The sequence below is a fragment of the Pyrgilauda ruficollis genome, unplaced genomic scaffold (assembly GCF_017590135.1).
Source record: "Pyrgilauda ruficollis isolate IOZ18807 unplaced genomic scaffold, ASM1759013v1 scaffold12, whole genome shotgun sequence".
Classification (NCBI taxonomy): domain Eukaryota; kingdom Metazoa; phylum Chordata; class Aves; order Passeriformes; family Passeridae; genus Pyrgilauda; species Pyrgilauda ruficollis.
Window position 1 is genome coordinate 14027211 of NW_024510321.1, and position 26724 is coordinate 14053934.

Consider the following 26724-nt stretch of genomic DNA (forward strand, 5'->3'; position numbering starts at 1 on the left):
CTTCTCAGGACAGCAGGTGTGAGTTTTAGGTAACTCAACTTATTCTTCTAATTTAACTCAAATTATTCTTCTATACATTTCCTGAAATGTCGTTAAGTTTCCCTCCACTTTGGACAAAGGAGATGTAAAAAGATATATAGATTTTTTCATTAAATCCACTCTGTGATTAGTAAACACACCCAAAACAAGCATAAGCATTTCCCCTGTATAGAACAAATACTTTACAATTAATCTAGTGTACCATTCCTGCTCTGTTTAATTTCTCTGGAATCCCAGGGATACTAACAGGAAGTCTCTAGGACAATGTTATTTGACTATTTGGTGAGTAGCTGTGGAAGTACCTTTCTTAGATACCATTTGTGGAGAAGGTTTAACACTAAATTTATATTACACCATAGGATTTAATACTACTAGCACATCTGTAGGAAAAGATTAATTTAAAATGCTGATTCCTGCTTAATCAAAGGCACTTATAACTTTTTCTGTGTAATACAAAGTACTGTCCTCACTGTAGATTTAGCTAGAATGATTTGGCCTGACCTAAAGGGACTATCAGAAGAGGATGCCTGTTCAAAGCTGAAGATAAGACTGTCATCTCTTCATGAATTTCAGGTGGTTTATAAATTCACAGGTAATGACAGTGAGCAATATAGCAAATTATATTCTGTATTTTACTTCAGTACAGAGCATTTGCTGTTACATTCACAATAGAAGATGCCTTCTTACAAATAGGAAAACTATTTACTACAGTAAGATTTAAAACTGAATATAATGCTCTGGTTTTTAACCATAATAAAGTATACTGGAACTTCTACAATTAGATCCCTATTGCAAAAATATCATTACATTTTTCCATCTGTGGGCAATCCTTTCAAAAGTGTGAGATAGGTCTCCCAGGAAGAAAATAAGAGCACATGTTTGGATTAGAAAAATTTAAATCAAGGGAGTGAATGAATGACAAAAACAATAAAATAAGAAGAAATTACACTTTAGCTTTTGCATTTTAAACTCTTCTACTATTCCTGTTTATTTCAGTTATCATAAAATGGTTAATTAATTTTAAAATCCAGTTGATTTACTGTATGCTTTGCACCTGGTACAGTTTTATTATTTTTGAAAACATAAGGAAAAAAATCAAGTTTCCTTTTTGAGAAGAAACCTTGAAATTCAAAACATCTAAAGGACTTTCAAAAATATGCTGGTATTTATAAACATTACATAATCAAATTACTTGATAATTGATTTAATTTGATAATATTTTTAAAAAATAAAAATACCTAACGAGTACAATAATGACAAAATAATCATATTCTGCTTTACATGTATTTTCATAATGTAGACGTGCAAGCAGTAAAAAGTCAAACAACTGACTGAAATTAACACAGCTAGCAGAATAATGGCAGAAGAACCTGGTGTGGGTTTTTCTGAGTCAGTGCAGACGAGTACATTCAGCATCACCAGACATTCTGCAATTACACATTCTGACATGCTACAAAGGGTCCGAGCATTGTCAAAGTTACACAATTCCTGATTGGGAAGATTCCTATAGCCAGCTCCCATTTTCTGCACTTTCAAACACAGCATTCTTCTTTTCAGCTGTTCCATTTGCATCGCTTGTTTCTTCTAACACCACCACTAAATTTGACAGAGTTGTGTGAGGATCAAGCAGTTTCACAAGGGGTATGTCCACCTTTCGCTCCTGAAAGACACGGTTCTGAATTGTCATAGCTAACATAGAGTCTATGCCCAAAGACGAAAGTGGCGTGTTCATGGTTAGTTCATCTGCGTTCACTCCTGTGAGGTCACTCACCAGTGAGGTGATGTAGTCCTCAGATGTGAGAAAGGCAGCCTCTGGGACTTCAGTTTCCTCACACGTTTCAATCTTGTTCTTGAAATCTTCTGACACAAGTGATATGAAGCGACTTTTGAGAGAAATAATCTGAGTAAAAACATGATGATACAAAGTTTGAAAGTTCAATTTGACCACAGCTTGCTGTGGGTTGTTTATAAGTAAGGTCTTCCTGAGATAGTCATGAATTTCATGCACTTGCAGAATGTCTATGCCCTTGGATCCCAGAATGCTCTGAATGTGGTTTTGGTTGAGCAGAATGCCAAGGTTCAAAGCACCCCAGTTAATGGCCTGGCCTGAAAGCCCACAGTTCCTCCTGTAGAGACAGAAGACATCCAGGAAAGAGTTTGCAGCTGCATAGTTTGTCTGGGTGGCATTGCCCAGAAAAGAAGTAACAGAGGAGTAGCACACAAAGTAGTCAAGCTCCTGGTCTCTGGTAGCCCAGTGAAGATTTAGGGTCCCTGCTACTTTTGGGCTCAGCACTTTGTGAAAGTCAGCCAGCTTCAGCACTTCAAGGTGGCCGTCGTGTAAAGCAACAGCGCTTTGGAACACCCCTTTGATAGGACTCCCCACAAAGGTGTTGGCAATGGACTGGAAAGCTTTCTCAACATCACTCCTCGAAGCCACATCACACTGCACAGACACTACTTTGCTCCCTTTGTACTGCTGCTGCAAAGCCCTTAACTCTTCTTGCTTCTCACTGCTGGGAATTCTCCTGGACAGAATTGCAATACATCCTCCCCCGTTCTCAGCTATGAACTTCACTGTTTCAAAGCCAAGTCCAGTGAGCCCCCCAGCTACTACATAAACAGCGTTCTGCTTGAACAGCTGCTTCTGGGGCTCGTACAGCGGGATATCTGAAAGCACACCAATGTCCTTCTGCCTTCTCAGGACAGCAAGGGGCACAGAAGTGCAGGTGAAATAGGACATCACAGAATTAAGCCCTTCAAAGTTCTCAGTCTGCTGAAAAACAGAACCTGAGAGATGTCTAAACCGTTTCATATCCATGGAACTGATCCAGGCATGTACGGTCTTCTGCACTTCCTTTAGAGGTGCTTTCCGGAAAAGGCTGCCAACAGCAAGGATATGAAAGTTGATGTTTTCATGATCAATTTCACTGACATTCTGAATACATTCAGGCTGTTGGCTGCCACACACGATCACCACATCTTTAAGAAAGGACATGTGGGCCAGGTCCTCCTGAGACAGTCTGTTGACTGGAGGAAGAATAACAAGGGCACTACACAGGTTAATATACTGGAGCACATTAGGAGTGGACTTTGCAAGGACTGGTCTCCAACCCATCTCTTCTGCTGCTGCAGAAAGAATGTGGCACAAAACTGAGGACGGCTCTGTAGTAATAATACCCAATGCTCTGCCATGTTTTCCTTTGGGTAACCTCTGAAGAAAGATTTCCCATGCAATGATGAAGTATGACACACAGGGGACATTCTGGAGGAATGGGAATTTCCTTGCACTGAAACAAACTGTTCCTGGAATCTGAACTCTGGATGACGCAGCAGTGGGATAACATGAAACCACATGATCTCCCACTTTCACTTTTTTCACATCACTGCCTGTTGCAGTGACTGTGCCACTGAAATCAAGAGCTAGAAGCCTGTGTTTGTCTCCTGCCTGGGAGTTCCAATACAGTGTATTACCAAAGTTACAGCTAGAAACACTAATGGGAGAATAATCTTCTGAGTGCAGACAAATTTTATCCACTTGAATTTCAACACTCTGTTTGTCAAGTTGAGCAGCAGCACTGGTGGATAATTCCCCAGACAAGTCTTTTGCTGTGTATGGATCAGAAGTGTACAAAGTGAATGACTGTGATTTCTGGAGTGATCTTATGGGTTGGATGTAATCTGCATCTACAAAAGGTGTGCGTCTGATTTCGGACACATAAATTCTTCCCTGGCTGATGCAGACTTCTGGATAATCCCCACCTTTGTACTTGACAAGAACATCTGCTAACACTGAGATGTCCAGGGAAGTGGAGGAGCTGAGGTCAATCAACTGAAATGTGATTTCTGGAACTTCAACAGTACAAGTTCTGGTCATGCCATACAATGCAAACCCACAGTTAACGTGGTCCACATATCTCTCTGTTGTTCTGTAGGTGATCACTCTGACGGAACAGCGAGACGTCTTCCCTCTTAGTGCCACCACTACCTGGCGATAGGCTTCGCAGCACTTTGCCAGCTGATCTACTGCTTTCCTTGGGGAATCTTCATTTAACTTTTGGATTCCCCACAGGAAGAGAATTTCATCATAATCCTTAACCTCTGCTCTCATTTTATTCTGTGCATCTCCTTCCACAAGGCATTCCCAGCCTTCATACATAACATATCTCGAAGCAGGATGCAAGTATTTTTTGAGCTGCTCAGCTATCCCAAATTTGTCTGCAAACACAAGCACTCTGGGCTTAAACCCCAGATGTCCAATTGTCTGTGAAAGAGAGACTTCTTTCCATTTGTTTTCAAAGAGAAACTCATTGTCTCTGGAAGATGCTTCCTTCATGAAAGTGATGGCAACGCGCTTGAGCTCAGCCAAAACAGAGCCGTGTTTGTCCACAAAGCATCCACAGACCTCAAGGCAGCTCCCAGTGGATTTGCTCATTCTCATGTATATCATCATTTCCTCCTGCAGTGGGCGGAGCACCACCAGGCTGCCTATCCCTGAAGGAAAGCCTGCTCTGGAGTGGAGTGTCCTTGAGGTCAGGACAGCGGTCATCTGCAGGAAACAGTCAAGCAGCACTGGGTGGATACAGTAGCTGTACATGTCTCTGGCAGTCTCCTCATTCACCTTTATGCTCGTTATAGCTTCCTTTAGCTCCTGGCAGTAATGCACATCACTGAGCTGCCTGAATATGGAGCCATACTGAAAGCCAACCTGAGACAGTGCTTCATAAAGCTCCTCTCTGCTAATCACTGACTTGCATCTTCGATAGATGGCTTGGAAGGAGATGCTGCTTTCTTCCACCACACCTTCAAGCCCCTTTGCCACTTGGCCAGCAGCATAAACTGCATTGGAGGAAGAAAGAACCTCAAAAGTTGTCATGGCTTTTTGCGGACTCAGCTTGATACTCAGCACTTGGGAATTCTGTGTAAGAACACACGGTGCAGAAAAACTGATACTCAGCTGGCAAGTGCTCAGAGGCACTTTAGGTTCTGAGCTGCTCATCACAGAGGCCAGACCAAGCTCCACATAGAAAGCCCCAGGGACTAAGGCCACCCCATTGTTCTTGTGCTCATATAAGTACGGTGTCGTTTCCTGGGACACCAGGCAGCCAAACTCCACGTTGTCACTGTTTATGCCATAAAGCAAAGGATGACTGGCACTGACACCTCTTTGGTTTGCTTGTTGATGGATACCCAGGCAGTTCATGAGTTTTTGGCGATCAAATTGATATCGTGGAATGGCCACAGGAACACTTTGATACCCATTATAAAAGTGCTGCCAGTTGGGATTAAATCCCAGTTCAAACAGATTTCCTACAAGCGTGAAGAGTGTCTGATATTCTGTATCCGTTTGCAAAGAGGACAACACCTTTGTGCCTTTCCCTAGTGTTTCTTTTATGCTTCGCTGCAGTGCTCGGTGAGGACTTATTTCCACAAACACCACGTTTTCCCTGCCTCTGGCTGCAGTTTGGATGGCTCGTGTGAAAGCAACAGGCTCACGAGTATGCTGTGCCCAGAATTTGCCCTGAGCAAAGTCATTTTCAGATGCAGCCGCCCCAGTCAGTGTTGAAATCACTTCCATTTCCCCCTTCTGCTTTTCTAAAGGCTCTATCTGCTTCTCCAGCTCCCCGAGTATCATATCCATGCTGGGGCTGTGGTACGCAGCTGGAACTTTTAAAACATGAAGAAAGATGTTTCTCTGTCTGAAAGCTTCAGCTAACTCACTCTGGACAGCTTCCACAGCCTCTACACTCCCAGACAAGGTGCAGGAAATGGGGCTGTTGAAAGCAGCAATGCACACCTTTCCTGAGTAGGGATGCAGGCGTTCTGCTATCTCTTCAACAGGGATGTTTCCAACCACCAGCATTCTGCCGCTGGGAGTCTTTGCCTGCAGCCTGCTCCGGTGATAAATCACTTTGACTGCATCTGCCAGGGAAAGGTACCCAGCAATGTGTGCAGCAGCAACTTCCCCCACTGAGTGGCCAACAACAGCAACGGGCTTAATACCCCAGTGCTTCAGGAGGGAAGCTACAGCAACCTGCAGGGCAAACAGCAAGGGCTGAGAAAACTCTGGATTCAGCAAGTCCTTTGGGCTATGATTTCTTGCTGGCAGGAGGCTGATGGCAGCATGCTGCTGGAAAAGGTCTTCTATTTCCTTACACTTGTCTCTGAACACCGGCTCTGAGCTCAGCAGTGCCTCACTGAACTCCTTCAGTGTTACACCATTGCCACAGAACACAAACACCAGCTGTGGTTCCGCTTTGGACATGGCGGGTTCCGTGCTCGCTGCCAGCTTCAGCTCTTGCTGCAAGTGTTGGAGGGAATTTGTGACAAATGCTTTTCGGTACCTGTAGCTGGCATGGCTTCTTCTGCAGGCAGATGTATAGGCCAGGCTTGGGAGAGTTACGGAGTTCCTTGTGCTCAGCTGCTCAGCTGTGTCGGCCATTGTCATCTGAAGGGACTTAGGGGATGCTGCTGACAGCAGAACTAATTCCAGGGGCTTCTTAAAGGCAGGAAGAGTTTCTGGCTGCTTCACCTGCCTGACTACAACATGAGCATTGGTTCCGCCAAATCCAAAGCAGTTGATGCCAGCTACTCTTCCATACTCACTGGCTTCTTCCCAGGGCTCTACAGCTGTGGCAACAGCAAGGTTTAATTTCTCTGTATCAATGCTGCTCGTCTCCTTTGAGTAATGCAAGGATGGAACAATCTTTCCATGATGCATCATCAGGAGCACTTTGATTAACCCAGCTGCTCCAGCAGCTGATTCAGTGTGTCCAATATTTCCTTTCACTGAACCAATTTTCAGAATGGAAACTCGGGAAGACCTGTTTTTGCTAATGACACTACCCAGGCTCTCAGCTTCTGTAGGATCTCCAGCAGCAGTTCCTGTGCCATGGGCTTCAATGTACTGCACAACTGAGGGGTCAACACGGCTTCCATAAATGCTGCGCAGTAACTTCTCTTGCTCTATTTGAGATGGTCTCGTGATTGGAGTCGTGGATCTGCCATTCTGATTGACTGCACTGATGTTTATCACGCCCCAGATTTTGCTGTAGTCTTCCTTTGCCTGTTCCATTAAAAGTTAAATTGTCTTTAATAAACTCATGCTTTCTCTGTAAAGAAAACAATGAAACACCACAACAAAGCCAAGAAATACTGGATAATGATACTAACTTTTACATGCAAGATCCTTTCCCTATGTTAAAAGTTGATAAATTCTAAAGAAATGCTTCATTAATCTTAAACTTAAATTGGAAAAACTTCTCTGGAATAGTCATTATTAGACCTGAAGACACAAAATTCAGGCAAGGAGCCAGTCTTATTTCAGGCTGCTTCACTAGCAATCTTACCTTTTTCAGTGGTTTGAGGAAAACAACACCGCAGCCTTCTCCCCTTCCGTAGCCATCTGCTTTTTTGGAGAAGGGTTTGCTTATGCCCTCTGGAGAGATCATTTTGGCTTTACTGAGAGATACAAAGGTGCGGGGATCGATGATGCAGTTCACTCCACCACAGATTGCTGCCTCACAGTCTCCTGGAGTCAAAGAGAAACATATTCATGTTGAGATGGCCCTGGTGACAGACAGACACCAGAAATTCTGATTTCGTTGTTCAGCACCTCTTCAGTCCCATTACCTGATTTAATGGCTCGCAAGGCATAGTGCAGAGCAAAAAGAAAAGACGAACACGCAGTGTCAACAGTCAGAGATGGTCCAGTCAGATTAAATGTGAAAGAGACCCTGTTGGCAGCAATGCTCATTGCTGTTCCAGTACCATCATAATGATTTATTTCACTCACAGCTCTGCTGGTTATGATCTCATAGTCTCGATTCATGAGACCTGGAAAACATCAGATACATGTCAAGTTAACCCAAGCCAACAATAAGCATGTACAGCTCAAAACCTGGCGGTGTGGTTTGGTGTTAAGATGAAGCCATATGGCATCAGGGCTCCTGTCATGAAGCTTTGCTCCAACAGAACTCAAAGGGAGAAGTCACAGCAATTTCCCCTGGACCGAACTTACACACACATACCTAACACTGGAAATTCCTACCTGCCCAGGAAATGCCCTTTCTGATGGCTCAGCTCACTGTATTATACAGCTAAGATATCTGTGGTCTGCTCAGACATCTGTATCTCACTCTGAGACTGAGATACGCTTTTGAGATTCAGGGTGTTGTAGTTTAGCTATGAGAACATTTAACATCAACAAGTTACAAAGAGGATAGTTCAGACATAAAGGTACAAGACATTAGCTTCAGGTCCTCAGATGTACCAATTTAAAGGTCACAGCACAAACTACATCCAATGCTTTGTATTCCTCATTTTTTTCACTCTTGCAAGCAGTAAGAAGAAGAGCGGGGTCTGTGAGAGCAGGTGTGTCCTCTTTCTGGGAACACTACGCTTGAAATATGGTGGATCCCCAAGTCCATGAGCACGTGTGTAAAGAGCAGTAGCTCTATTCAGAGAGCAAGGAATAGAGCCCTCAATGGAAGAAGACCATCTCTCAGACTAATAGGTAATCTGAAGCATTTCTCCTATAGGTACATCAGGCAAACTCCCCCAGAAAACTCCTTTTTAAAGAGACACAGATTACACCAGCAATAATATGCTGTTACAATACTATTGTCTTTTAAATATCTTTCAACAGCATCTGGTATAATCTCCTCCCTAACTTTTTGGGCAAAGGCAAGTTGGACAAGTGCACCTTGGTACCATTCTAATGTCCACAGGAGGATTTCTGCTGCTTTAAAAGGATATTAATCCCCAGAACACCTTGACCAAAATTGTACTGGAAAACAGCATATTGGGGGAAAAGTGTAGGCCTGTGTAGAAGCTCAGAAGACAAGGGGCTAATGTGTACATGTCAAACACCAATAGCCAAGGAGCCAACCAAGGATTGTCAGTAATAATCAAGGATTGTTAAAAAAACCAAAATGAGACGGGACCATGGGGAGGTAGGGCAGCACTTCTCTGGGATAAACATCCTTGCTCTGCTCCACAGAGACACAATCACAAAATCACATAATCAGTTAGATTGCAAAAGACCACTGACATCATTGAGTCCACCCTGTGACCAAATAACACATTGTTGACTAGACAATGGCATGAAGTACCACATCCAGTCTTTCCTCAAACACGTCCAGGGATGGTAACTCCATCAACTCTTTGGGCAACTGATTCTCATATCCAATCACCCCTTATGTGAAGAATTTCTCTGTAAGGTCCAATCTAAACCTCCCCTGGCACAGCTTGAGGCCATTTCCTTTCATCCTGTCTCTGGTTGCCTGTGAAAGAGGTTGATCCCCACATCACTACACCTTCCTTTCATGCAGTTGTAGAGGGCAATAAAATCACCCCTGTGCTTCCTCTTCTCAGACTATACCAGCTCCCTTAGCTGTTCCTCAGAGGACTTGTGCTCCAGACCCTTCTGATGCCTTTCTCTGGACTTAGTCCAGCACCTCAGTGTCCCTCCTGAATTGTGGGGCCCAACAGTAGACACAGAACTCGAGCTGTGGCCTCACCAGTGCCATATACAGTTGGAAGAATCACTGCCCTGCTTCCGTGGTGACACTATTGCTGATACACACCAGGATGCCACTGGCCTTCTTGGCCACCTGGGCACACACTGGCTCATGTTCAGCTACTGACCACCAGCACCACCAGGTCCTTTTCTGCTGGGCACTTTCCTACCACTCTACCCCCATCAACAAACAATGGGCAGCACCAGCACAGAAACAGGAATGAAATATTGACCCAAGGTCAATCTGGGGAGGGAGGGCATTAAGACCACCCAAGAACCCCAAAGCCTCTGATGCATTTCCAAAAAGGTCTGAAAGAAGGAACTGGACATGATAATTTGCATAGAAAGAGGGCAACCTGTCTTCAGGGCAGGAAAACATATCTATAAAAATGTACCCCCAACAAATCTGGGGGGTCCTCCAAGACCCTGGACATCTCATTGGCCAGATCAACACTTGAAGAAGGACTGGTGATGTCTTTTTCTCTCTTTTTCTCTCTTTTTTTCTCTTTCATTGTCTCTTTTTCTCTCTTTCATTCTCTCTTTTTCTCTCTTTCTTTCCCTCTTTCTCTCTCCCCTTCTTTAATTCATCTTTTCCTTTCTCTTTTCCTTCCACCCCACCTCTTTATCCACATCCCACTGCCATGTGCTGATGTAGCAGGTCAGGGACTAACATTCCAATTTCCATGCCAAGTGTGTAACTTACTATTAAAACTTTGTAATTTTTTTCAGGCCTGAGCAATTACACATCTTGGGTGTTCCCTTCCCCTTAAGGCTGGAACGTCACAGCCTGGCTTGGGAGGATCTTTCCTAAGAAGGGTTGGGTTGCAGATGCAGTTTCCTGCTTCCCTTCAGTGCCTGAACACAGGAAGAACAGCACCAAAAAGAGATACAGGAATTGTACCATGAACTTCTAGAGTAGCCTGGTAATTCTTACTAAAAGTAACCACTAGTGCCATAGCACAGTAGCTTTAAATCTCCAGTCTAGATCCAGCCTAGATCCAGTGCTAGATAACATATTGAAATGTTATGACGGATTGCTCCAATCTTTGTGAGGTTCAAACACACTTTCTTTGCCATGAAATTTTCATCTTACCAATAAAAACACCTGTTTTGGAGCCACTGATAGATTCCACAGGAACTCCTGCATCCTCCAGGGCTTTGTATGTGCACTCTATCAGTAATTTCTGTTGCGGATCCATGCGTTCTGCTTCCATATTATTAATCCCAAACAGGTGGTTGTCAAATGAATTAAATCTGAAATACACAGATCGGAATAAAATATGACATAAGTATATAAGATCCGTTTCTTCTAGACTCACAGTAAACATTTTTTGAAACTTCACGAAAATACAAGCAGTAAGTGGTGTTAAGGCCACAGTTCCCATTTATGAAATTCAGAAGAAAATGTTTATAAGCCAAAGATGTTTCATGTCCCACCACAAAAGATGTCATTTTATCAATGATTCTGCATTTCGGAGTTAAGAGCCCACTCCTACCCATTTTTATTCTCACGCTTATTGCACTACTACCAACTGGATTCCTCAAGCTGTGAAATGTGCAGAATGAGACTCCCTCTGCAGTAATGTGGTCATAGCTTCAACAAGTTATAAACAAAACGAGAATCTCTCCTCACTGCAAAGAATCCCCCACAAAACCTTATTTTCTACAAAAATTACAGATTATTTTAAGCAAATACAGACCAATGCTCTAAATTTAAAACCAAAAAATGGAGGATCAGCTCAGGTGTTTTCAATAAATACCAATGCTTCGCTAAAAATACATTCAGAATGCTTTGTGTGTGTGCATGTGTATGCTTGTTTCTAAAAGTGTCTTCAAAATAGGCCCATGCTTACAAAAGACCAAGTCCAACTTTAATCATGTATCCCAAGATCAGATTTATATGGCCTTCTATCATTTCTTGGTTTCAGAGCAGGATTCAATATCTAACATGGGACTAAGCAGTAAAGTAGTTCTGGGTCCTATGGTTCAACCCTGCCAAGTATAAATTTCAGGAGACAATAAGATTTCTTCTGTGCATGTCACCTTCTCCTTTGAATGAAGCTCTACAGCCTGAGGATTTTAGGTGAATGTGGAATTCAAATAAAAGACACTTATTTTGACCTTACTGTGGTTTGCTATTCTTCCCCCTATCACAGCCCCTGAGCAGCTGTACCCATAGTCTAAGTACTACAAAAGTCAGTGGTGCAGCAGGGGAACAGACTCACTCATCGAGAAGAGCAGCTCGTGTTGTACATATTTTTCCTGGCTTGTTGCCATCTGCATCGTACCACTCCTGGGCATTAAATCTCTCAGGGGGGATTTCTACCGTGCAGTTTTTGCCTTCTTCCAGGACTTTCCAGAAATTGTCAATTCCATCTCCTGTTGTACAAAGTTTTTAAAACAGATTAAATTATGTGCTCCCCCTCCCCACACAGACTCAGAAATGCACAATCAGCAACAAGGACCTCCCACCTGTAAATCTGGGCTGTTCAAGCAGACTTGCCACAAAAAGAATTGATCATTCTTTGGTGAGAGGACAATGAAAAAGCATGACTGATCCCCTCACTGCTTGTCTAAAAACAAAGGAACACCACAAAATCCTTAACCACCTTCTCTCCCCATTTCCCTGCCATCTCACTGCATCTACTCCACCTGCTGTAATAAAGCAAGCCTTCTTTTAGGAAAACCCAACCTGTTTATTTCACAGGCATTGCTGATAAGAATGTCCAGCCCTTCATCTGCCCTGTTCCTATGGATGCAGAGTCCTGTAACAATGCACAATCACCCAGCCAGTGAACACACAGAAAGGTCATATCATCCAGCTCATTTGTATGAGTTTCATGTGCAGATCAATGCCCTTCCCACAACCAGCACTGCAGCTTCTTTTGTCTGTCTGTCTGTCTGCAAACAAATTCAGGCCAAGTAGTTTCCATCACAGCACCACCTTTCAAAAAGATCCCACAAGCAGGAAAGAAACAAATTCAACCAAGGGACAAACCAACAACTGTTGGTTTCCTCCATTTCAATGTTAATAAAAGACTCTGCTTTCCAATGTTCACTCACAGCCTGCTTTGCTTTTACCCCAAAGTTACCTCCAGGAAAGTTGCATCCTATTCCAACAATAGCAATTTCATCTGCAGTCTCCATCTCCATCTCCTGGGCTGCACAAGACAGAAGCACTGTCAGTCCAGTCCAACAATTATGCATTTACCATTGAATAAATATTAGGTTAAAATGTGAACTTCCCAGAAACACACAAGCTTGTTCAAAACTTGTTCAAGCTTGTTCAAAACTTATTTAATCTGGAATGATCTACTGTTGGTTGTGATGACAAATGACACTGCCCACAAGTGGCCAGAGCTCTACTATATTCTTCCTCTTGTCTCTACTTTCAGAGGGAATTCCCCACTTAATTCCCCAAACTCTGTCATGCACACACACTTCCTTTTTACTGTTTAACCGCTGCTAACAAAAGGTAAATCTTTTCAACAAATAAGATGGCAAAGACAAGAATTCTCTTTGGGGTCAAATTAAATACCCCAGGATAGAATTGACTGATGATTTTTTTTATTTTTTTTCCTTGATTCTGAGAAAGGAACTTGTCAGATGAGAATCAGTTCAACTGAAGTAATTAGAACTCACTAGGATGCCCAGCTCTAAGCCCTGCACTCCTCCTGGACTTCCTTCTACCCACAAAGAGGAGAAGAAAGAAGATGACTTCTCTAGAAAGGTTTTGGGGGGGATCCTCTAGAAAAGCAGTGGGGAGAGTTTTCCATCCCAGGGGTAGCACAGCAGGTCCCAAACAGCCTTTCTCAGTCACTGACTGACAGTAGTGAAGCAGAGATGAGGCTGTTTCACAGCCCTTCTCATCACTCAGAGTTATTATTTCTTGGAGGTTTGCTTTGAAAGGTGAAATTAGGAATAACTGCTCAGATTCATACTTTGAAAAATTTACTTCTAGGTTACATTAAGAACAGAAAAGGCAGAAAAAGTTAAAAGGCCACCTAGCAAAAATAAGGGGACCAGAATCTGGCTTTCTAGGAGTAAATTCTATTTTACTAATAATGTAAATTCAAAATTGACACAAGAATTGTTTCCTTTACATTCTTTCCAAATTGTCTATGATTTGTATGATTCTATGATTTCTTAATTTAATGTAACTGCTAAACTAAAGCTGCAAAGCCTCATGAAATATTTTATCACAAAAGTACTTTTAAGCATTTTTCCTAAGTTATTACTTAAATAGAAAGTAATAGAAAATTAAGGACCTTCCCATCATAACATAAACCATATCTTTAGCATTTCTAGAGCTATGTATCTCTTACCTTATATCATCCCAGTGGGGTGGAGCAATAGGCTGTCTGTGGAAGTCGTTTATATAGGATTCTGCGTGGCTTCTTTTTTAAATGGGCATGCTAAAATGTTAACGCCTTTCAAAGAAAAACTGAAAATGAGTCATGTGATTAGTCAGTAAACCCGACTAAAGTTCAAAACTAACTCCCTGAAGTAGTAAATTCTTGATGCAATGAATTTTCACACTAAAACAGTAGTAAAACCTCTGTCTTATCTAACTTTTTACAGTTAGCAAAACCATTAATTTGAGATATCTGCCATGAAATAGCTCATAAAATCTTTATGATCCTGAGACTATGAGCTAAAATACTCTGTCTTTAAAGTAATAACTCAGTTTGGTTTACTCTTAATATTGATAAATATTAACTAGTGTTAAAGCCCTATCTATTTGTTGGAGGCATTATTTGTGAAAATGAAAAATAAATTCTCTACAAACTTAAAACCTGAGTCTCATGTTTGATTCCACAGCTGCTTTGTTTTACTGAGCATGCCCATTTAAATGTAAAAGCACAAAAGCCTTGCCAAAAGACAAAAGTCCCAAAGTATTTCTGAGTCTACCACAATATTAAAAGCTGTATTGAACTTTCTTTCTAAAAACTGCCATCTGCTTAAAAGCCAAATAACACTGGAATATCCAGAAATAACCTCAGAAATTATCGAGTCCCGTGGTCACTGCTAGATCCTTTTTTCACTCTCCCTCATCTGAATTCATCCCAACCACCTAAACTCATCTTTCTCCTCTTCTGACTTTGTAATAAAAACACAGGGTTACATTCACTCATGGTTTAAGTTTTCCTTGGTGGTGGGACACAACTCTTTCCACAAAGAAAGCAAAAAAGCATTGTGCTGTGAATAAACAGTTTATTCTGTTATATTTTGCCACCAAGAAGCTTTATAATCTGCCCTGAAAGTTTTAAATTCTGCTCTCCATTTCATAGCTGAATATCTCAGTCACTCACCTTTCTCAGTTCTGAGGTTATTGGGAGTTATTTAATGATTTTTAACTTAATTAACATACTTCCTCGATATCATTATGAGGCTTATTAACAAGATGGCTAGTCTGAAAGTGACTTGAGAATCTCCATAGTTTACACATCTCTAAAGAGCTCTCATTAGTGCTGATACCACTACCATTCCCTGGCAGAATAGAATGTGGATTCATCAAGTGAACTAGGAATTTGCTGTGGAATTCTGTTACAGTTTCACAATCAGCACCTGAAAGCAATGGTGGCTCAGCCATATTTTAAGGTATTAGTTAGGAATTAGTAGAATATTGAAATGAATCCTGCACACCTGTGGTCATTAATTTCAATGCAAGTTAAACCAATCTGAACCCCAGTGATCCAAACACAATATGAAAAATGTGAACACTGGTGAAGGACTAAGAAAGAGCTGTTCACATCATTGGTTCTGAACATTTTATTTACAGTTTAGCAGTGTGTTGCCTGAGTGCTAATGACTTGCACTAGTCTCATCATAGTTGGAATATATTAATAAACCCAAGTGCTTGCCCAATCCTTTCGAGCAATGACAGAAGCAGAAATAGGAACTAAGTATGGAAGCAAATGTAGCAATAATGGATTGAGTCTGTTACTAACGTAGGCAGCCTATTTATAACTGAATTACATGTTGGTTTGTCACCAAGTTGCATGTTGATTTGTCATGCATTTCATCTAAATTTAAAAGTAAAAAGTTGAAAAGAGAAACAAAGACCTGTCAAATGGGAGGCACTACACTTGTTTTGTCTCCCACGCCATTACAGTGTTCACCTCTGAACAAAACCTTCGGTTTCTTCTATCCAGACCTATGTCTGATAATTCCAAAAAGAAAAACAAAATATATGTGTATTTCCTCAAACAATTACATCCAACTGAGATTCAAATACAGGAAAACAGCTATTTATTTTCCTAGTCTTTATTATTTCAATCAAGTTTTTACTGTCTTCTAGTGGGAAAACATGCATGAGTGAAGTATCTGTGGGACTGCATGTCTTTCAAAGACAATCCAGGCAAAAAAAATTTTGAATGCTTTTTAATTCCAAGTAGATATCAGGACTGAAATGCATGTGGGTTCCCTGTTTCCATCAGGATACAAGAAGGATTACTACACTAATCACTAGATATTATTTCTTCACTGAAACAGTGCTTTGACAATATAGAAGGTTGTGACACAAATATGTCATTCTGCATTATCATAAAAACCTAGTAAGAAAAGGCACTGGCTTTTGGGCAAAACAATTTCCAATCAGTCAAATCTCAAAAACTAGCTTTATATGTAATTATAATGAACAATAATTAATTAATGTGTCATTGAATAAGGAAGCAGTTTTTACCTTTTTAATTCTACAGGTATGAAGTTTTCCAGTACACTTATTATCACTGTTGTTGTTATTGTTATAAAAGTTTTAATAACACCAAGCACAGCGGGGGTCTTCTATGCCAGGAGCTAAACTAATAGGGTGAAAAAGGAGCCCACCGCAAGAGTAATATGTGTGACAACCCCTAGTTCTTTATATTAGCTCTGCACTATGGGGCTAGTGAGGAGGAACAGAAGTAAAAGGAAGAGCAGCTTCTGGCCTCTAAATTATTTTTCTTTTATTTTTTTCCCCCACTTTAATAGTAATCTCATGTATGATTGCAAAAACAAGCTTTTTATATGACAGTAAATGATGCAAAACTGTTTGCATGCATTTGCTGAAAGCCTGGAAAGATATCTAAGCCCTGCCTCATTCATACCAGCTGTGGATAGTCTGGTGCCATTGCTAATAGTTTGAGCATGGACAGAAGCAACTCCTTTCCTGATGATCAACAAGTAGAAGAGAAGACATGACATCATAGTATGAAGATGTTTGCAAAATGTTCCTAAAATTTGAATGATAAGGAAAGGATGGAGCACAAGAGGATTTCTCTTAACTTCCTAGAGGTGGAATCTGGAATCTGCATGCCTTGTGTAAACTCTGAACATGGCTGGGACATGGATAGGGTTCCCCTCCTTTAACCTGAGCTATGCAAATATTATGCACATAGTCTATGGTAACCATCTAGCTTTCTTCTCCAAAGACAACAGAGAAAAACCTGCAGCGGGAAAATCAGATCAATTTAGAGAGCTAAAGTTATATAAAACCACTTTCACTAGCAAATGCAGTAGAACAATTATTTCCCTATACCTTTTCAATATTCCTTTTTGTGTATGCAGGGATGACATTAATTCTTTTTTCTATACACTTAATCTGAGATGTGAAATAAGATTATTATCTAACAGGACTCCCAGTTTCCTTTTCAGAATTGCAGCTTCTCAGAAGGAAATACCACATCCTGTCAAATCCCCACTTTCTCTATTCCTGATACATGACATTGCATTCAGCTATCTCAAAAAGTTCCCCTGAAAATCCACTATTGAGTAACTGCGTCTGGTATCAGGGCTTACATTTAGATGTTTAAGATGTTATTTTTTATAAAAGATAGAACATAACTGGTCAGAAATAGGCACCCTCCCCCCCCCAAAAAGTAAAAAAAAAAAAAAAAGGTAGAACTAGCCTTGAGCCATGTGTAGCATTTATAGTAAATACAAACAAACATTTTCATAGTATCATAGAATACCAGGTTGTAAGGGACCTCAAGGATCACCTGCCGCAATCTTTTTTAGAAAAAGCAGATGGCCAGCACCTTCTCCAGCTGAATCTTAAAAGTGTCAAAATTGGGGAATTCCACTTCCCTGGTGAGATTATTCCAATAACTTGTAGTTCCTGTTGTGAAAAATGTTCATCTTCTGTCCAGCTAGAATCTCAATTGCTGTAGTTGACCTCTACATATTCTGGTTTTCCTTATTATACAGCATGACTCATTTTCCTCTTAATCCCTGCCTGTCTTTATGAAACAGTCTATTGCCATCCATCGTAATTCTTCAGTCACGTGAGCTGTCCCACCATGGTTCAGTTATTCCTGTGATATCATAACTTTCTGAGTGATGCATGAAGTTCCAGTTCCTCCTGTTTGTTCCTCAGACCGTGCATTGATCAACACACACTTGATGTGACAGGTGGCTGCCTTCTGGCCAGGCAAATAAGGAAAATTTGTCACTACTCTGTTGGCCGGACTTATTCCACAGTCGGTTGCAGTGGTGTAAATGTTGCCACTTTGGACCTCACCCCCAGAGTTCTCCTGTTTAAAGCCAAGCTCACTAAGTTGTCCAGCCTGCTACTGAAGATCACCCACTTCCAGAGAGGCAGATTCCATCCCTTCCAAGCAGGCCACTGTCACCAAAGAATATCCTGTTCTCAGGCCAGCAGATGGGTACCTCAATACCCCTTAACAGTACGTCACCCGCTACAAGCATTTGTCATTTCCTTCTGTGGCATCCACTGCCTGCTGCTGGTATAGTTTCTCCTCACAGACCTTGTTCATCGGTGTCTACAGTAGTTAAAGCTTCATATCTGGTTTTGGTTGCAACGCTGGAGGGTGGGTAATGAAGCAGTTAGGCTTTTGGAGGTCATGAGGGTCAAAGATGTCACAGTCTCTGTGTGGTCTGCTGCGGTTGTATGGTTCTGAAACCACTTATCTATGTCCATCTCAGCCTCTCTAGTACTGCACAGCCTTTTAACTGTTTCCTGCAACTCAGCTAGCTGATGCAACACCCTGTGCACGTCTTTTGCAGACATTTACCTTTTCTCCAGAAGAGTGTGGTCACTCATTGTAACCTACTGCTTCTACTGAAGTCTCCTTCCTTACCACTCCCATCTGCAAGGAAGCCACAAACATCTCAGAGGCTTTCTCTGTAAAATCACTGTGTTCATATCTGAGGCATGTGCCCACCATCATGGCAGAGACTTAGAGCACTTCCCTGGGCTGTGGGTCCACAGGCAGGATGCACAGCCCTTCTCACGTGCCCTTCTGTGCAAATGGCTGCACCCTCTCAAGCCCTGTTTGCCCCCTCAATCCCATCTGCCCATCCTGGTCACATTGCTCCCCAGGACTGTTTCAATCTCCCACAGTTGATCCTGGCAAGAAGCAACTGCAGAAGCCTCTCTCAGGACAGCTCCTGGCTGCAGGCAGGAGCTCCCTGCCCTGCCTTGGGTGTCCCTGACACCAGGAATCCTCTGGACCCTTTGATCTAAGCTCAGCCATGCACCTTACCACTGCCTCACTGCTTGCCTCACTGACTTCCCTTAATATTCAAGAGCAGATCATTTCTGCTTACCTCCAGAATTAAATTATTGAACAATTAAGAATTTTAATGGAAAAACAAATGGTGTACATTTTAATCTAGCCTGCAACCAAAACAATTGTAAGTAAGGCAGAAGCTCTCTATTTGACAGCTGATAAATTGCAGCCTGAGGCCTCAAATAACAGCTCAATCAACTCAAAACTGTTCCTTTAAGAAAAGCTGGTTTTCTTCCTGATCCCTATAAACCTGTTAGCAGCCCTCAGCTTGAGAACATGTATCAGCCTTTGCGGATTGGCAGGCTGTTACAGGATTACAGACAGCAAACAAGTTTTCACAGAAATTGCATCTTCTGGCAATTCACAAGGGTCGTATGCAAGTGGTGAAACAGCCATAGAACTCTGTTTAAATATACATAGGTATTAGTGAAGGGGGCCTCTAGCTGGCCAAATGTACTGGTTGCTTTGTCACTCTTGTAGGCAGCAATAATATATTTAACTATTTTAATAAACTTCATGTACATTGACACACAAGACATGCACACCTCCCAAACATATACCAGGTCACGAAGTGCAAATGGCTAATGTTAGCCAACAGAGAGATAAGTAAAGTCAAAGGAATTAAATAATCCTTGCTAAAGACAAAGGAATTTAGAAATCATTGCAGGATATCAGATATAGAAATTAAACACATTCATACTCACAGTGAAGAAAAGCAGTCAACATACACTGCGTCATGCAGATAAGCATTGCACTGTAGAGATACCTCTGGGACTAAGAAGTGGACAGACTAAGAAACAGAGCTTATCACTAACAAAAGTATTCCTAAACTGTAATATGTGTTGTGGGCTCCTAGCAAAGTAAAATTAGATCCACCTCAGACATTTGCAGTTCAGAGTACAGTTCCAGTATTTATTAATATTTTTTTACAGCACAATCACCAACACAGGGAACAACAGGTGAGCAACAGCTCAGGAGAAAGACTATTGGTGACTCTTCTGTCCACCTGTGTCCTTGCTTCCCTGCAGGCATGACTAATTGGCATGCCAACAAAAGTTGTGGGAAATGCAAGTTTTCACAGAATCATGGAAAGGTGTTGGAAGGGACCTACAGAGATCATATAATTCAATTCCCCTGTTCAAGCAGGAACTTAAAACTTGTCAGAGTTCTGTGAAAACTGGAAAGTCGAAGTGAGGCTTCAAACCACATTAGTAATCGAAGTAGAAAAAAATTACTAAATAAGTGAAACTGTGGTGTAGATGCCAGCATGTAATGGTATCTTTTATTTTCTGTACTCCATGATGCACTCCAACAAAGATTATTTTTGTTCTCTGATTAAAAACATCTTACAAAACATGTTCATCTACCACTGTCAACTGCCAGGAAGGCAATATGGACTATATCCAAATAAAGATTTCAATAACTACCTCAGGATTTCAGTGAGTGTTTGGGACTTAACAGACAAATTTAATTAAAAATAAAACCAAACCAGCAAAAAAGACCCCCCAAACTTGCTCACCCAGAAGACCAGAATGTGAACTGATGAGATACCTCTATCTTCAACTTAGAAGAACCCTGAACTCCTGTTATTGCCATCCTGTTCACACACAATCCTGTTCACAACAGTTCTGTGCACTGAAAAGTAAGCATCCTGTTCAAGCCTATGAGATTTCAGAGACACACTAGGCACTCCGGTGAATTCAATCTGGTCTCAACAAGCCCAGAGCAAAACCAACACCTGTAGTTTATTTCAAAACATAGCACTGATGACATTAATTTCATTTAGCTTTGTGGGCACTGAAGATGGTAACACATTTTCAGCCTTTAGTCAGAGCTAATAAATTCACCGTAATGAGGTTCTCTGTCATCTACACACTTAATCACTAGAGAATCACCAGGAAGACTTTGAACCATCTACACTGAATTATTTTGCTAGTGGAGGCAGTAGCTGTTTCAGATAAAACCCTTAGTCTTGATTCAGAAGCAGAATCAGTCATTTTCACCTCCCAAATGAGCACCCTATCTGCTGGGTTGCAGAGCCAAGCTCCATCGTGCTTGCCCTCTTGGCACCCTCTTTAACATCCTCATGCAGCCACTCAGCTAAAGGCTCAGCCCACAGCAACCCTTCCTGGACAGTGGCTGCAGGCAATAAGAGGCTATTGAAGATGTTGGCACCTCTTTACCTGGTTGCTATTTGCTTCTTTTTAACTACAGGTACACAAAATTACCCATCTGCAGCTTGTAAAACATGGGATGATCAGTGTCACCCAGTGGTCATTTCCTTTTTTACTGGTAGTAGAGCTTCTTCCCATTCCTTAACCTCTGCACTTCTTGTTGTTCTGCCTCCTGAGTCTCCTATTTCCTCATCCCACTGGGGGATTACAGCCACCTACCTTTGGCTTCTGGATTCACTATAAAGTCTGTAAGCCTAGCACCTAGGTGAGTGTCCACTATCGAAGTCTTAAAGTCTTACCCACCACAAGAGTTTATCCTTTCTGGCTAAAGTCTTCCTTATAAATCCACAGTTGATTTCTTCTGAAGGCTGTAGAAAAGTTTCAAAGTGTCAAGTGAGATGGCATTTCTTGACAACAAGGTTGATAACAACCTATGTCATAGAAAATTAACCTAAAAAGATCCATGAGCTAATCTTCATCTTCCACATATTTTTCTCAAATGACAAAAAAAAAAAGGCAAACCAAAACAGACAAATAATAATAATAAAAAAAACCAAACCAAACAAAACAAAACAAAAAAAAAAACAAAAAAAAAAAAAAAAAAAAAACCAAAAACCCACACACACCAAAAAAAGCGATGAACCAAAAAGAAGATCCCAGAGACAAGTATTATGCTCCAAATGAAAGCATAAAGAATACGATGCACACTTGACCCAATTATCCTTTAGCAGATAATTACCCTGCTTATTCCTGAGCAGGGCACTCCCTACCAGGATTATGTTCTCTTGTTTATCTTGCATGGCAAAGCTCTCTGTGAGAACAATCACAAAACAGAGGAAGGAAGACAGGTCAGTACAGTTGTTCAAGGAGTCTTTGGGAGAGGAACAGCAGTGTTCTGCTGTGCCAAAAATAATTGCTCATTTGGTCTGCCTCTCTGCAAGAGGTTCTGTTCCACATCAACTAACAGTCCTCCCAATAAGGAAAAAAAGGTTGGTTTCTTGGTCTTCTGTTTATTGAATTTTTTTAACTCAAGCCATTCCCATTAAGCAAGAGACCACAAAGTAATTTGAAATATAATAGACTGAGTTGGAAGGAACCTTTAAAGGTCATCTAGTCAAAGTCCCCTGCAATGACATCTCTTCAATTTGAGCATGTTGCTGAGAGCCCTGTCCAGACTGATCTTGCATGTTTCCAGGGATGGAGCATCTAACACCCCTCTGGGCAAAAAAAAAAAAACAAAAAAAAAAAAAAAAAAAAAACCAAAAACCCACACACACCAAAACAAGCGATGAACCAAAAAGAAGATCCCAGAGACAAGTATTATGCTCCAAATGAAAGCATAAAGAATATGATGCACACTTGACCCAATTATCCTTTAGCAGATAATTACCCTGCTTATTCCTGAGCAGGGCACTCCCTACCAGGATTATGTTCTCTTGTTTATCTTGCATGGCAAAGCTCTCTGTGAGAACAATCACAAAACAGAGGAAGGAAGACAGGTCAGTACAGTTGTTCAAGGAGTCTTTGGGAGAGGAACAGCAGTGTTCTGCTGTGCCAAAAATAATTGCTCATTTGGTCTGCCTCTCTGCAAGAGGTTCTGTTCCACATCAACTAACAGTCCTCCCAATAAGGAAAAAAAGGTTGGTTTCTTCTTCTGTTTATTGAATTTTTTTAACTCAAGCCATTCCCATTAAGCAAGAGACCACAAAGTAATTTGAAATATAATAGACTGAGTTGGAAGGAACCTTTAAAGGTCATCTAGTCAAAGTCCCCTGCAATGACATCTCTTCAATTTGAGCATGTTGCTGAGAGCCCTGTCCAGACTGATCTTGCATGTTTCCAGGGATGGAGCATCTAACACCCCTCTGGGCAACCTGTTCCTGTGTTTCACCACTCTCATTGTAAAAACTTTCTTCCTTATATCTACTCTGAATCTACCCTTTTTTATTTTAAAACAATGAGACCTTGTCCTCTTACTACAAACCCTATTAAAAAGTCTGTCCCAGACTTGTTTTTAAGCCTCCTTTAAGTATTGAGAGGACTTCTCCAGGCTGAACAACCCCAGCTCTCTCAGAGCTGTTTTATTGCTTTGACCTTTTTTGTGGCCTTCCTCTGCACCCCCTCCATGTCTCTCCTGTGCTGAGGACTCCCAAGATGAATGCAGTATTCCAGGACAGTATCACAGATTAAGTGATACTCACTTCTCACTTCACCTGTAAGAGAGAAGTAGCAATATGTTTATTGATATAAACAAGCAACTTAACAAAGTCTGATAGTAAATGTGACAGTGGTTTAACAAGATTCAATTCAAGGTACACTTGATTTTTACTGCACAGAGGTCAGAGTCAGACAAAACTGTCAGGGACACCCTCCTGTTGAGTCATGAGGTTTAAAAAAAGACCCACTGCTTTCTTTACTGCTTTCTGAGGGGAATTTACATGGATGAAGACTTAGTCCCAGACTAGGTCGGTGGTTTATGTCTCAAGGATAACCTGTGCACAATCAATCCTTTATATCACTCAGCTATGACTTCAAAGTTTAGCATGCTATTAATCACTTACCAAGAATCTATTGCAGTGAGAGGTCTCTCAGCCATAAGGAGTAGGCCTGAGAGATGTTCCTGCTCAAGGAGAAATCCTGGCATGCGATTCACTCCCATGCAGGACAACTCAATGGACCCAGGCTGTCCACTATTCATGGAATAAGAAGATTGACTTGCAGTCATACTTACATACCAGATGTATTTCAGGTTGTTGCATGCTCAACTAGCCCTGAGCTGTTGGCAAAACTAACTGCCCTTAGTTGTCGAGCAAGATTTAGGGCCCTTAGCTATTGGGTTGATATCTGTAAGTCAGACACAGCCATCACAAACACCACTGGTGGCCATTGGTTAAGCAGAAAAAAGGCAGGGTGGAGACCATAGTGTCACAATGGTGTCCTACAGGAGGAAAGCAGAGGGGCAAAATCACCTTTCTCGGTCTTCTGCCCACACACCTTTTGATGCAGCCCAGGATGCAGTTGTCTTTCTGGCCTGAGAGTGCATTGCTGGCTAAGTCCAGCTGCTCATCCACCAGTGTATCCCCAAGCTGTCTCAGCAGGGCTGCTCTCATTCCCTTCATCCCCCAGCTTATACTGGTATCAGAGATTGTCCCAACCCAGACAGAGAACCTTGTACTTGGCCTTGTTGACTCTCATGAGATTCCCATGGGATTAGTTCTTGATCTTGTCCACCTCCCACTGGATGGCATCCTGTCCCTCAGGGCTGTCAACCACACCACTAAGCTTGGTGTAATCTACAAATTTGCTGAGGGTGCACTCAACCCCATTGTCTATGCCATTGATAAAGGTATTAAATACTACTGATCCCAATTTGGAAGCCTGATGACACCACTGATCACTAATCTCCAATTGGATACTGAACCATTCAGCACTAGTCTCTGGTAGTGGAAATCTGGCTCTTCCTAAAAATTTGTTTTGGTAACCCTGTAGCTTTAGAATGAACCAGAAGAAACTGAAGAGCTGATCTTTTGCTTTACTGACAGAAAAGTTCTTAAGACATGATTCTTCTAAACAGACCTCATGGAAACGGCAGACAGGCATGTGAACTGCAGATCTGTGTATTAATCTGGCACACATAAATTGAAGCCTCTTTACCTAGAACTGCCCACCCACTCTAGATGGTGGCTGTGTAAGGATCTACTTACGTAGGAAATGAGTGTCTAAGTAAGAGCCTTTAACAGTTTATGGTGATCTCGTGTGCTGATTTGGGCAGGGGTGGTTAACCATCTTCACAGTGGCTGACATGGGGCTGTTTTTTGGATCTGGACTGAGCAGAGTTGATAATACAGAGATGTTTTTCTTGTTCCTGAACAGGGCTTACACGGAGCCAAGGCCTCTTCCACTTTTTGTACCACTGCTCTGGCGAGGAAATTGGGGGTGCATGGGAGGTACACAGCTGCGACAGATGATCCAAACTGACCAAAGGGAGTTTCCATACCATATGGCATCATGCTCAGTATATCAAGCTGGGGAGAAAAACAAGGAAGGGGTGAGAGACACACAACACATTTGATGGCCTTTGTCTTCCCAAGTAACTGCACATTGCACATGGTGGAGCCCTGCTCTCCTGGAGTTGTCTGAACACACCTACCTGCCAATGGGAAGAAGTGAATTAATTCCCTCGTTTGCTCTGCTTGTTTGCACAGGTTCTGCTTTCCTTATTAAAATGTTTTTATCTCAGCCCATGAGTTTTCTACCTTTTATCCTTCTAATTCTCTTTCCTAATCCTGCAGGTGAGGGAGGGAGTGAGTGAGCGTCTGCCTGGGGCTTGGCTGCTGAGTGGGGTTAAACCACGATCATCCTTGTTTGGTGCCCAGCATGGTGCTTGAAGGGTTTGAGATAATGACAGATCTGATTGGGATGTGCTAGACTGAATTTATATCTGTTAGAGCTGTTTAGCTGGTAATGAATGGGCACCTATGCTTGCCTTGGGGCTCGCTTTCCTGACTGCATGTTAGAGCCTAGTGCTAGTTAGTGACTGTTTTTTGCTTTTGCTGCTTGCTGTAGTGCTCTGCTACTTCTCACCTTATTGAATTGTGCCTGGGAACATCTTGATAGCAGCCATGGTGATGTTTGCCAGCTTGGGCTGGCAAGTGGCCAGGGTGCCCCTGCTGGTTTTGTGCTGCTGCACTGGACAGGCTGGAACATTGGTCTGAACCTGAGCTGAAGTTCAGAGGGAGCAAACAACTGTGTGGTGCTTAGTTGCTGGCTGGGGTTAAACCACGACATCTGATCAATTAAGGCAATGGAGCACTGAAGAGAGCTGGCTGCTGGACCACTGCACTCCCACTCCAAGTGGATATAATGAACATGAGGAATGGCTGGGAAAGGAAGGAGAAAGGCTCTTTCAATTAGAGGATAATTCCTATCTGACAAAAGTAAAGGGAAAGGAAGGCAGCCAACGTTACATTTGTGTTTTACAATTAGTAATCTGAGAACATTGCTAACTGAACAAGAGTGATTTCCCTGGACTATATTCCAGTAGCTGACCAGTGAGGAAAAAGAAAGGAGTGAAGAAAGAGGAAGGTACCAGGGGAACAGCTGGTGGGATCAGGATGCACTCTCGTTCATTTATGAAAAGTAATATTTAATGTGGCTGTCAATACTCGGGGATCAAAAAGGTGGGTTTTTTTCCCTAAGGATATGAAGTGTCTATGTGATATGTCAGCATTCTAAGAAACACACTCCCAAGCTGACAGGAATTCAGGAAGCTGAAATTCTCTAGAGGGTTTTGCTATATTGTATGTAAAGCAGGTACTGACATCACTCTAAATATTCTGGCTCATAAAATGAAGTTTAAAACCACATGTTGATAAAAAAATACAGGCATAGATAGAGCCAGACAAGCAGACTTCCATGTTTGTAGCAGCAATAGAAGAAGATATTACACTGACATGCACACCCATAATAAGTTGATAGAAGA

The 26724-nt window shown here is 41.8% G+C and overlaps 1 protein-coding gene across 3 annotated transcripts in view; it reads right to left on the reverse strand.

Annotated features, from left to right (window-relative positions):
• Nucleotides 1-1366: 1366 nt before the first annotated feature.
• Nucleotides 1367-26724, reverse strand: part of LOC121365261 (mycocerosic acid synthase-like) — a 38475-nt gene continuing 13117 nt past the window's right edge. The window contains exons 2-11 of one of the 3 annotated variants that reach the window (XM_041489300.1): nucleotides 25827-26122; nucleotides 24947-25267; nucleotides 23337-23455; nucleotides 13882-13986; nucleotides 12649-12717; nucleotides 11782-11935; nucleotides 10650-10810; nucleotides 7669-7872; nucleotides 7386-7567; nucleotides 1367-7102 (exon numbers count right to left, since the gene is read on the reverse strand). In XM_041489300.1, coding sequence (XP_041345234.1) covers nucleotides 1544-7102; nucleotides 7386-7567; nucleotides 7669-7872; nucleotides 10650-10810; nucleotides 11782-11935; nucleotides 12649-12709 — 6321 coding nt within the window. In that variant the 5' untranslated portion in view covers nucleotides 12710-12717; nucleotides 13882-13986; nucleotides 23337-23455; nucleotides 24947-25267; nucleotides 25827-26122 and the 3' untranslated portion in view covers nucleotides 1367-1543. Of the gene's footprint in view, nucleotides 7103-7385; nucleotides 7568-7668; nucleotides 7873-10649; nucleotides 10811-11781; nucleotides 11936-12648; nucleotides 12718-13881; nucleotides 14009-23336; nucleotides 23456-23803; nucleotides 23920-24946; nucleotides 25268-25826; nucleotides 26123-26724 lie in introns of those variants that run through there. The other 2 variants (XM_041489310.1, XM_041489318.1) reach the window with 2 other exon arrangements.